The sequence below is a fragment of the Narcine bancroftii genome, unplaced genomic scaffold, assembly GCF_036971445.1.
Source record: "Narcine bancroftii isolate sNarBan1 unplaced genomic scaffold, sNarBan1.hap1 Scaffold_114, whole genome shotgun sequence".
NCBI classification, from domain to species: domain Eukaryota; kingdom Metazoa; phylum Chordata; class Chondrichthyes; order Torpediniformes; family Narcinidae; genus Narcine; species Narcine bancroftii.
In genome coordinates, this window is record NW_027211849.1 from 1,155,928 (window position 1) to 1,169,209 (window position 13,282).

Sequence of the window (13,282 nt, forward strand, 5' to 3'; positions counted from 1 at the left end):
GCGAACCATCCGGTGGTCAGTGTGGCATTCCACGCTAGGCATGACCCTGGTGTGGAGCACATCTTGTTTGTCACTTTCTCGCACCAGGATGTAGTCCAGGAGGTGCCAGTGTTTGGATCGGGGATGCATCCAGGTGGTCTTAAGGCTGTCCCTCTGCTGAAAAAGGGTGTTTGTAATGACAAGCCGCTGTTCTGCGCAGAGCTCCAACAGGAGGCGCCCATTGTCGTTGCACTTGCCGACGCCATGCTTGCCCAGGATTCCTGGCCAAGTTTCTGAGTCTTTGCCGACACGAGCGTTGAAGTCGCCCAGGATGACAACCTTGTCGGCTGTAGGGGTACGTTGGATGAGGTTGCGCAGGTCGGTGTAGAACTTGTTCTTTTCTGCTGGTTCCGCCTGGAGGGTTGGAGCATAGACACTGATGAGGGTGATGTGACGCTTGTTTTGAAGTGGGAGTCGCATGGACATGATTCGGTCCGAGTGGCCTGTCGGAAGGTTTTCGAGTTTGGAGGCAATGAAGCTCTTGACCATGAAGCCTACACCAGATAGGCGTCGTTCATCCGAAGGCTTTCCAGACCAGTAGAGTGTGTAGCCCGCGCCGCGTTCTTGGAGGCTGCCTACATCTGCCAGGCGGACTTCACTGAGAGCGGCTATGTCGATGTCAAGTCTGAGGAGTTCATGTGCAATGAGGGCAGACCGACGTTCAGGTCGGTGGCTGTCAGCCTTGTCTAGCATGGTTCTGATGTTCCAGCATGCTAGCTTGAGTTTGTGAGCATCTTTTGAGGGGGAGGACGTGGAGGGGGAGGACGTGGAGGGGGAGGACGTGGACCTGTCCTCGGGCCTGCGCAAAGGAGCTTTTAGGTGGAGTGCAGTGCGCGCAGTACTGGCCCCACCCTTTACACCCATGGTTCGTGTGCCGTGGCCAAGCAAGCTGGGACGTGGCAGCGAGGTCCTTGGGTCGTAGGTTTTATAAGAGGCATCAATAAATCCTTAAATTGTCTATAGATCTTGGGTGGGAACCCATCCTCCCCCTGAGACTTTTAGCCTGCAGAGTGTTCAGAGCCTTCTCAATTTCTTCTCTTGTGAAAGGAGTGTCTAACTCTGTTCTCACCACTAATTTTAGAAGCTCGATGTTCGCTAGAAACTCGACCATCTCCTTATCATCTCCTAAGATGGAGGCTGCAGTGCTATGGTGAATAGGGTTGTGGTTATCAATAGTCCCTTTTACACTTGTGCCCCGATACGGGCAGGAGCAAGGGGGAGACGGCGGCCCCGGCCTCGGTCGTGTGAGGCAGGCGGAGGCCCCGATACGGGCAGAGAGTTGGAGGCGGCGGCCCCAGTCCAGGCACAGGGAGAGCAGCAGCGGCCCCGGCCCCGGTCCGGGCGAAGGGTAGATGGCGGCGGCCCCGATACGGGCATGAGCAAGGGGGAGACGGCGGCCCCGGCCTCGGTCGTGTGAGGCAGGCGGAGGCCCCGATACGGGCAGAGAGTTGGAGGCGGCGGCCCAGTCCAGGCACAGGGAGAGCAGCAGCGGCCCCGGCCCCGGTCCGGGCGAAGGGTAAACGGCGGCGGCCCCGATACGGGCAGGAGCAAGGGGGAGACGGCGGCCCCGGCCTCGGTCGAGTGAGGCAGGCGGAGGCCCCAGTCCGGACAGGGAGTGGGAGGCGGCGGCCCCAGTCCGGGCACAGGGAGAGCAGCAGCGGCCCCGGCCCCGGTCCGGGCGAAGGGTAGACGGCGGCAGCCCCGATCCGGGCAGGAGCAAGGGGGAGACGGCGGCCCCGGCCTCGGTCGTGTGAGGCAGGCGGAGGCCCCGATACGGGCAGAGAGTTGGAGGCGGCGGCCCCAGTCCAGGCACAGGGAGAGCAGCAGCGGCCTCGGCCCCGGTCCGGGCAGTATGGACCGACCTAGGAGGGGAGGCAGGCCCCTCCAGCCCGGGTAAGAAACCTGTAAAATACAATACAAATCAGATATATATCCCTTTTGTGGTATTGAAAGTACATATTCCTCATATGTCGATCACATATCTGTTTTACAAAAGATCTTAACTGATAATACACACAAATACACAGTTTCCACTAATACCGAATTTCCTTTGTAATTCATCAAAAGAACAAAAACATCCCTCAGAAAAACAATTGGATAAATTTTTTATTCCCTTCCTTTCCCATTGTTTCAAAGTAATTTTGGAGACTCTAAAAGGAACAAGTTGATTGTTTTATAATGGCAATCATCCAGACCATTTATTTTGAGCCTCAATTTATTAAATTTACTTGTCCATAAATTTAATAAATGCTTCAATATTGGGACATCATAAGTTCATAATAAATTTTTATTCCATCGAAACAAAAACTCATGAGAAAATTTTTCTAAATTAACTGTCATTTCTATCTTTGCCCAACTGGGCGGATCATCCATATTCATTAATGCACTAAGAAATTTAAATTGAGCTGCTTCTTAATAATGTTGAAAATTCGGTAATCTTAAACCTCCAAATTGAAAATCCCACATCAGCTTTCTCATCGCTATCCTCGGAAATTTTCCCTTCCATAAAAAGTCTCTAATTGCTTTATATAGATCCTTAAAAAAACTTTTATTTAAAAAATAAGGAATTGATTGAAACAAATATTGTATTCAGGGAAAGATATTCATTTTTATAGTATTAATCCTCCCTAATAGACCCAAAGGCAAATCCTTCCACCTAGTCAAATCTAATTTAATCCTTTTTATTAAAGGAAGATAATTAATTGAATATAAATCTTGAAATTCCGTATTAACATTAATTCCTAAATATTTAATTTGTGTAGTCCACTTCAAATTTGTAATACTTTTATACATTGAATAATCATTTTTACAAATTGTTAAAATTTCACTTTTGGTCCAATTTACTTTATAACCAGATAATTGACCATAAATTTCTAAACATTCTTGAATTGCTGGTAAAGAAATACCCGAATCCACCAAATATAATAAAACATCATCAGCAAATAGATTAATCTTATATTCCTCATTCAAAACTCTCATGCCTTTAACATTTTCATTTTGATGTATTAATTGTGCCAAAGGCTCAATAACTACAGCAAATAAAGCAGGTGACAATGGGCATCCTTGTCTAGTGGACCTTGTTAAATTAAAAGATTCTGAAATCTGCCCATTGACAGCAATTCTGGCCTTCGGACTATTATATAAAGCCTTTATCAATCCAATAAATGAAGAACCAAAACAAAATTTCTCAAGTACTTTAAACAAAAACTTCCATTCCACTCTATCAAAAGCCTTTTCTGCATCCAGCGAAACCACTATTGGATAATTCATCTGAGATTTAGATTTATTTATCAAAGTTATTAAACGCAAAATATTATCTGATGCATATCTATTTTTTATAAATCCCGTTTGATCACTATGTATTATTTTAGGCAAATATTGAGCTAATCGATTAGCCATAGTTTTTGCTACAATTTTATAATCTACATTTAACAAATATATTGGTCTATAAGAAGAAACCTATAAAGGATCTTTATCTTTTTTTGGTATAACTGTAATTATTGCATTGGAACAAGACTCAGGTAATCGAAAAGTGTCATAAATTTGTTGTAAAACATCCTTATATATAGGAAATATATCAGCATAAAAAGTTTTATAAAACTCTATAGAAAACCCATCTTCACCAGTGCCTTTCCATTTGGCATATCTCTTATCGCCGTTTCTATTTCCTTTTCTGTAAAGGATTTATCTAACTCCTGTCTATCTTCTTGATTCAATTGTGGCAATTTTATATTTTTCAAAAAAGAATCTATAGCATCCTCAGTTACATCTTTACATTCCGAAGTATATAGTTTTTTATAAAAATTACAAAATTCCTCATTAATTTCCTTTTGACTAAAAGTAATACCCGATTTCTTTCTAATTACTGGTATAATTCTAGATAATTGTTCCTTTTTTAACTGCCATGACAGAACTTTATGAGCTTTCTCACCCCATTCATAAAATTTATGTTTAGTTCGGTTCATTAAACATTCAAACCGATAAGTTTGTAATTCATTATATTTACATTTTAAATTAGTTAACTGATTCTTTTGCATTTCAGTAGCATTTTTTTCAGTAACAGTTATCTTTTTCTCTAAATCTTCAATCTCTTTAATTCTCTCTTTCTTTACTTTAGAAGCATAACTAATAATTTGACCTCGTAAAAAAGCTTTCATTGCATCCCATAAAACAAATTGACTAGAAACAGAATTAGTATTATTACTAATAAAAACCTCAATTTGTTGTTTTAAATAACTAATAACTTCCATTTTTTGCAGTAACATAGTATTGAATCTCCATCTTGGAGCTCTCTGAACATCCTGTGAACTCTGATATTTTAATAATAATAATGAATGGTCCGAAACCAGTCTTGCCTTATAATCCACAGATGTAACCCTATCCTGCAAATGTGCTGAAATTAAAAAATAATCAATTCTAGAAAAAGAATTATGTCGTGACGAATAAAAAGAAAAATCTTTCTCTGTAGGATTAAATCTTCGCCAAATATCAACTAAATTCAAATCTGACATCATATTAGTTACTTGAACTGCCATCTTCGATTTCTTAATTACTCTTGGATACTTGTCCAATAAAGGCTCCAATACCACATTCAAATCTCCCCCACTCATCACATTAGAATTTGATTGTCCAAGTAATAAAGACATATCGACAACAAAAGCTGTATCCTCAACATTCGGAGCATAAACATCAAGCAAAGTCCAAGTTTCATTAAAAATTGTACAGTTCAATTTTAATAATCTTCCACCATTTTTCTGTTCATTTTGTAAATGAAATGGTAAATTCTTGTGCACCAAAATTGCCACTCCTTTTGCTTTTCAATTAAATGAAGAATAAAAAACTTGTCCAACCCATTCACGTTTGAGTTTCAAATGTTCCTTATCTGTCAAATAAGTTTCCTGTAAAAAAGCCACGTCAACTTTTTTTTTTAAGTAAGCAAGTACTTTCTTACGCTTAATGGGATTATTTAAACCCTGGACATTAAAAGAAGCAAACTTCAATTTAGACATTCCTTACAACAACTCAACACAAGAAAAAAAAGAAAAAAAAAGATAAGAAACCCCCAAAAGAAAAAAAACCCTTCCTCTTATTCCCTCTTAAAACTACAATCAAAAACAAATAATAAAAAAGAAAAAAAACATTTTATTTTAAAAAAAGTAATTAAAAAAAACTTCACTCCTTAACCCAAAAATTAAGAAAAAAAAACAAGCAGGAGGTTACTACTACCCCCTCCTGTTTAAACTGCACAATGCGGTAACTCTCACAAAACACTGGGTGTGAGATAACTCACCAGTAGCTGACAACTTCTGGAAAATAGTGCCCACCCAGTTCCCTCTCCCAACTCCCATTTCATATTAAACTATCATTAATGACTAAGATCTTCCAAAAAAAATTTTTAAAAAGATGTATTTTTTTTAATCAATTTTGTCACTTCGACCACCATTGTTTCCATTTCTTCTTGGAATCTGATTCCCATCTTGTATCTCCACTCTCTTTGGAGACCGAGGAGGACTACGTCGTTCTTGAAATTGCGTGATCGGTAAAGATTGAGCAAAGTCCATAGCTTCTTTAGGATTATCAAAAAACTTTGGCTGATATCCATCCTGAAAAATCTTCAATACCACAGGGTACCTAAAAGTTGCCTTGTATCCTTTTTTCCACAACAACTCTTTCACAGTATTAAATTCACGTCGTTGAAACATAATTTCTTGACTCAAATCCGGATTTAAAAAAAACACGATTATTCTGGACCATCAAAGGAGATCTATTTTGCTGAGCGTTTCTAATAGCCACACGTAAAATTATCTCTCTATCACAATAATTTAAACAACGGACCAGAACAGGTCTCGGATTCTGTCCTGAAAAAGGTTTCCTTCTTAAAGCTCTGTGAGCACATTCCAATATTAAACCTTCTGGGAACTTATCTTGCCCTAACACTCGTGGAATCCATTTGGTAAAGAATTTTCTTAGATCTGGCCCTTCTATATCTTCTGGCAAACCAACAATTTTTACATTGTTCCATCTAGATTGGTTTTCCAAATAATCAACTTTTTTTGCTAGATTTTTATTCTGAATCTGCAATGTTTCAATTATTTTGTTTACATCTTGCAGTTGGTCTTGTACATCAACTAAACCTTGATCACACATATCAAGTCTTTCAGTGGTTTCAAGTTTAAATGCTCCATAGTTGAGTATTGATATTCACCAATTCATTAAGCTTAGAATAGACCTGGGTCATAGAGCTACCGAGCTGTTTCATTGAAGAATACATCTTAAATTCAAGATTCTTAACAATCATATCAGCAAAAGTAGATTCAGACATGGTAGGATCCTGCTGTTTCTGAGAAACCAAAGGATCTTCTGTCCCTTCCCTTGGTTTAGCAGCCTTTCTTGCAGTATGGCTCCGTGTAGAAACTCCTGCCACAGCCCCCTCAGCAATATCAGGAGGCTGATAATCAGGGTTATCCTTATCCTTAAGCCATATGTCATCAAAAGCCTCCATTATATCCATACCTGGGGAAAATGTCATGACTGGTGGTGCATTTCGCAGCGCCACCGCTATATCAATCGGAGGTCGGCTCTTTAACTCTCCAGCTGGTGGCGCCCCAGCTGATTCAGCTGTCAAAGTCTCGGTGACAGCGCTCACAGCGGGCGTTGTTTGAAATACACGCACCCGACCAGCCCTTTGTTCTAAAGGCTGCCGAGTCCTACCGGTACAGAGCGGAGCTCCAGTGCCGAATCCTGCACTTCTTCTCCTGGATCCATTCCACGCTGAGTCCTGGCTTCTTGTAAACAGGTAGGCTCAGATAATTTCGGGAAATGTAATTTTTTAACAATCTGTTGGTGTTTTCTTTTAGTTTTTTTAACAAATGTACCATTAGATATTAATTCAACATATCTTACTATTTTTAAACTTTTTAAAGAATTTTAACAGGCACTTAGAAACAAAACAATAAATCAGAGTCAGGAGAGGAGTGGAAGGCACGTCTGTTCCTTATGCCATCTTGCCATGCCCCCCGGTTGGCAGGATATTTGTATTTACCAGCGTCATCTTGAAGATACAATAGGCCAGTTGGTACTTGCGCCAGCTGCCAAGGCCCCAACTGGCAGCCGTTTTTTAAATTTCCTGCCTTTTTTCTTTAATAGATAAATGGCGGGACACATCTATGTGCTTTTTTCCCCATTGGCGATGGTAAAAACACCATTTTCACTGCCTGTCAGTGCATTCATCCTTCTTTAACTGAACTGCAGATATAGGAGGCTTGTAGGACACGGGAGATGGATCTACTGATCAAAGCGGCTGTTTGTGAGCAGATGCTTGCATTGCAGTATGATCGAGCCTGTCAGCCTCCCACGCTACATCATGGGGATGGCAGAAATCCATGTTAACGATTGGTATTGCGACACGACCCGGGAGTTTGGACAGGAATAGAGTCTCAAAAAGTAAACAATGAGAATGGCCATCTGCTAATACGAGCATCTCATTCATTAGATCAGATGGATCCCTGTCACTCAGGCCCTCCATATTTAAAAGCTCATGTCTAGTCAATTCCAGGAGAAATAGGCAGAACCTGGTTTAACTGCAGCCGTGGTGGCATCAGCTGCTGTCGTTGTGTCTATGATCACTGGAGATTCAAGCTTCGGCTGAATCTTGCATTCGGGGCTCACCATTTCTGGCGGCAACTTCAGTACAGCTACTAAAGTCATATACATACCCACGTTAGTCAACACAAGACTGCTTTATTCAAACTTTACAGACTTCTTTTATATTCCGCATTACTAGTTAGGGAAGATATTACAGCGGTGCTCAGGCAAGAGACTGGAGGTCTCATCGAGGAGGCAGTGTGGGTAAAACTAAAAAATAAGAAGGGTGAGGTGACTATTATAGGGGTACATTATAGTCTGGCAAATGGGAAGGGAGAACGAGAAGAGCAAATGTGCAAGGAATTAGCTGACATCTGCAGTAGGAATAGCGTGGTGTTGGTTGGGGATTTCAACTTTCCTAACATCGATTGGGAAACACAGTCAGTGAGAGGGCAGGATGGCTTACAGTTTATACAATGTGTTCAGGACTGCTTTTTGCAGCAGTATGTGGAGATGCCCACTACAGGGGGGGCAATGTTCGATCTGTGGTTAGGGAATGAAATGGGATGGTTAACTGGGTAAGCAAATATGCAGATGGTATGAAAATAGGGGGAGTGGTGGATGGTGAGGAAGGTTTTCTTAGATTACAGGATTTGGTTTGTTTGGAAAAGTGGACTGAAAGATGGCAGAAGGTCTCATTTGTCATAGGAAGGATATAGATAGGTGGAGAGAGTGCAGAGAAGATTTACAAAAATGTTTCTTGGCTTACAACATCTAGAATCCAGAGAAAGATAAAGGAGACTGGAAGGCTCATTGAGGGAGGCAGTGTGGGTAAAATGAAAAAATAAGGATGAGGGTACTATTATTGGGGTATATTACAGGCTGCCAAATGAGACATGGTGAGACATAATTAACAGTTTGCTATCGATCCATGGAACCAGCAGGTTTAAATTAAGCCCTGTGAATGTCCTGCACCTACCCGCAGAAGACAACACAGATCAACGTGCCATTCCTCGGCATGCAGCACCGTGCACGTGTGGTCCATTAAATGGGTGAGTGCCCAGTGGTCTGTTTTATGGTACTGCGCGACGTCGGAGAACTGTGTCACCGACGATTCACAACGTGGGCTGTGTGCCCGCTTGGCCCTCAACATATATTTATTTAGATTATTCATTTGGTCATTACGTGCTGCATATTGTGTGCTTTTGTGCAGGTACCATGGTAGTTTTGTCGGGGTGTAGATGTACGACCCAGTGCATCACTCCATGGATTCACAGAATATTACAGCACCGATACAGGCCCTTCAGCTTTTCTAGTCTGAGCCAAACTCTTATTCTGCCGTGTCCCACTGACCAGCAACCAGTCCATCACCCTCCATCTCCCTCGTATCCCTGAACTTGTCCAAACACTTCATTGCTAACATTGAGCTCACATTTCCTCATGCAGCTGGCAGCTTGTTCCACTTTCCAACCACCTTGTGTGTAGAAGCTCCCCCTCATGTTTCCACTAAACTTTTCCCCTTTCATCCTTCGCCCATGTATTAAGGATTTCTCCAAGAGGCAGAGTCTCAAGAAAACAACCTCTATCCTCAAGGACCCTCACCACCCAGACCAGGCCTTCTTCACACTGTGATAACCAGGGAAACAGGTCCAGGAGCATGAAGACGAACACCCAATGGTACAAACACAGCTTCTCCCCCTCTGCCATCAGATTTTTGAATGGACAAGGAACCACAGTCACTCCCTCACTTACGCTTCATTTTGCACAAATGGATTTCTTTTTTTAAATGTAATTTAGAACAATATTTCTACCTATATTGTTGCCACAAAACGACAAATTTTCTGACATGTTCATCACAATAAATTTTTAATTCTGAACACTGCGCGTACATCAGAAAACAATCATAGCTCAAAAAACAATTTCAACAGATGAATTAACTATTTCCATGCAACCTCCCCTTTTTTGTATATTTTTCTAAATCCACTCCATGATCGAGACTTCTCCACATAAACCCAACCCACATTTCTTCTCCCATTCGAAGTACTCAGTAATACACCAAGAAAGTAAAATAAAATCTCAATGCTGGAAATACTCAGCAGGTCATCTACTGGAAAAATAATCAGAGTTAAAACCTTCAGGTCGATAACCTTTCACTGGGATTCAGAAAGATGATCAAACAAACATGATTCGCTTTGCTGAGAAAAAGAAGAGGGGAAATAACAAACTGAATATGTGGGATGAAAAGCCCAAGCAGCAGAATTGGCTGCTGGATGAGTGAAGTCGACTCGTTGATCAGCACATCTGTCTGGATGGAGGGGTAAAGGATAAACAAGACAAACATGATGTCGTCACTGTGAGGTACAATACGACAGCTGCAGAGATTCTGAAATGAAGGAATGATGAAAATACTTGTTTTTGGATCAATGTGACAAAATTTGACCTGACAAAAGAAAACAAAATTGTTTTGCCCTGCCAGAACTCTCTAGATCAGGGGTGTCAAACTCAAATTCACAGAGGGCCAAAATTAAAAACTTGGACTAAGTCGAGGGCCGAACTAAATATTTATTGAAAATTTTCAACAACATCTGCATGTTTTCTCTTCTTTCAACATATGTAATGCTGTGTCTATTTTGGCCTGCATCAGGACTCAGCATTTCCGGCTCACTCCTCAGGCTCTAGGCCTCTATTCACCCTCGACCCACCATCCCTCTACCTGACCAGTCCTTTACCCAACCTCTACTCACCCCTCACTCCACTCGCACTGCCTCTACCTATCCCATCCTATACACGTCCCTCTACTGCCTCTCCCCTCAACCTGTTCCTCCCTCTACCCGTCTCTCACCATCTAATCACCCCTCCCCTACTCGCCCTGCCCCTCTTCTTTTACCTCTTCCCTATCCACCCCTCCTTCTACTCATCCCTCCCTCTAACTGCCCCTCGCACCACCATAACTTCCCCTGCCCATTACTCCTCACCTATACCCTCTGCCCACCCCTGCTTACCCACCCACTCAGGCCCAGTGCGCTGCCGACCAGCCTTTGCGGACAGCCACCATCTCTCTCTTCATGTGCAGGGCCGAATCAGCCGTCCCTGGGGTCCGCGCGGGTGCAAGCGCTGAAGGCCGTGGCGACCGGGAGAAGTGCGCTCGTGCTGTGGAAGGGCCGTCTGGTGCCAGTTGCGCGGGGCTCGCGCTGCCCGGGGGCCGTGCGCAGCCTGCCATGCCCGTCGCGCCGACAGGAAATCACAGGCACTCGCCAATCCGCCGCACCGCTCGACAGGTGGGAGAAGTGACTGGTTGTGCGGGGAGCGTTCCAACCGGCTTGCCGGCTGATGACATTGACAGATTTCTCGTGTTACAATTTCTCGTGTTACAATGGGGAAGGATGTGCAATGAAGGGGGAGGATGGTGGGGGTGACATTACCAAAAAACAGCATCGGTGGGCCACCTCTAATACATTTTTGAAATGATCTTGCGGGCCAAATATAATTATATCGCAGGCCAAATTTGGCCCGCGTGCCAGAGTTTGACATGTGTGCTCTAGATCAAGGGCACAATAAAGTAGTCCAGAAGCCAACATTATGAAATTGAACAGAGAAGTTATACCAATCTTCAGCAAGAGATAAAACACAGTTACATGATTCCATGAAAGTGGTGTCACAGGAAGACAGGGTTCTAAAGACAGCTTTTGTCATCTTGGCCTTCATTAATTAACATATTGAAAATAAGAGTTGGGAAGTTATGGTGAGGTTGGATAAGATGATAGTGAGGCCAAATTTGGAGTATTGTGTGCAGTTCTGGTCACCTAGCTACAGGAAGGGTATTAGTAAGATTGAAAGAGTGCAGAGAACATTTACTAAGACGCTGCGAGGTCTTCAGGAGTTGAGCTGCAGGGAAAGGTTGAACAGGCTGGGACTTTATTCCTTGGAGTGTCGAAAAATGAGTAAGAGATTGCTTAAAGTGGCATATGAATGGGAAAAAAGGCTGAGAAAGACTGCAGTCGACCCAATTGTGAAGGAAATATTTTGCTTGAGAAAAATTGTCACTGGCCCATTTCCTCTGGAGTTATGAAACCACGCACAGTACAAGTCAATGAGATACACTTAAAACAGTGGTTTTCTAACTTTCTTTCCACTCCCCGCCCACTTTAAGTAATCCCTTACTAACAGAGCACTTCTGGCATAGGGATTAAGTAGAATATAATCCAGGGGGTGGGGGTGGGGGTGGGGTGGAGTAGGAGTTTGAAAATCACTGCTCTAGATGAAAAGGTTTCTCCATCTCAGTTTTAAGCAGACATCCTTTTATTCTGAGGTTGTGCCCACTGATCCTAAACTCTCCCACTACTGGCAACATCCTCTCTCTCCAGCCCTTTCACTAGTGTAAGGTAAAACATCATGAGATGGGAAAGTGTAAGGAGTTACCCTGTGCAGGGCTGTAACAAGATGTGAATGCATCCTTGTACTTACAAGATAAGAGAGACATTGATGGATTGAGAGGCAGGAAGCTAGCAGGGAAAGGATAGCAACAGTTTTAGTCATTGGACAAGTAATGATATGATGATGTTCTAAGCACGTATCCAAGGGTATAAAAAAATCACCATTTTGCTGATAACGGCAGAATGCATTCTCCGACTAACATTGTTAGTTGCAAGTGTTACAATCCGGTAATAAAGAACAAAGAACCCTGATTTCGACTCAGTCTGGTGTTTGTCTCACTCATTCATGAACAAAGCAGACCTAACACTAGTCATCAGATTTCAATGAGGTCCTGCCTCACCATTCTAAACTTGGGCGAGTACAGGCCCAGAACCATCAAATGCTCCTCAAACATTATTCCTCTCACCCCAGGATCATTCTTGTAAACCACCTCTGGGCCATCACATCCTCTCTTAGAAATGGGGCCTAAAATTGCTCATAACACTTATTAGATCAGGACAACCAGAAGGTGGTCACGGGAGGGGAAGCCAGCTGCAGGACTGCCTCGAGACCCTGGATTGGATTGTGTTCAAGAACTCACCTGAGGAACTGAATGACTGCACCAGGACCATAGCGAACTTTATCAAAACAGCTGTGGACAAGGGTGTCCCCACCAAATTGTTCAGGGAGTTTTCTCAACCAGAAATCCTGGATGAACAACAATATCCAGAAATTGCTGAGAGCCAAATCACAGTTTGGAGATACAGATACACAAGGAGCCAATATGAACCATGGAAAGCCATCTCTCAGGTGGTGGAGATTCAGCACTAGAATGGAAACAACAAAGGATACCCATCAGCTGTGACAGGGGCCTAAATGACATAAAGTGCTGCATAAACAAATCTGGTGCAGTGGGAGGGAGGCAGCAAAGCCTCACTCCACATGAACTCAATGCCTTCTACACCTGATATGACCACTAGTACAGGGAAGAACCATTGCAAATCCCCCCACCCCCACTACATCTCTTGATGATCTGCTGCTGTCAGTAACCAAAGATGACAATATGGGCTGCCTTCAGGAGAGTGAATCAAAGGAAAGGATCAAGCCTGGATGGAGAACCCAGCAGAGGACTGATAACCTGTGTTGACCAACTGGCCATGGATATCTTCAACATCTCACTCCGACAGGGTGTGGCACCCACCTGTTTCAAATAGGCATCAAACATACCAGTTCCAAAGAGAGGGAT

At 43.0% G+C, this 13,282-nt stretch overlaps 1 protein-coding gene across 1 annotated transcript; it reads right to left on the minus strand.

Annotated features, from left to right (window-relative positions):
- Positions 1–976: 976 nt before the first annotated feature.
- LOC138750302 (formin-2-like) lies at positions 977–12,832 on the minus strand. Its single transcript, XM_069912398.1, has 2 exons — positions 12,638–12,832; positions 977–1,941 (listed from the first exon to the last, which is right to left on the minus strand). The coding sequence occupies exons 1-2, from the start codon at positions 12,666–12,668 to the stop codon at positions 977–979; spliced, it is 996 nt and encodes a 331-aa protein (XP_069768499.1). The 5' UTR covers positions 12,669–12,832.
- Positions 12,833–13,282: the final 450 nt, after the last annotated feature.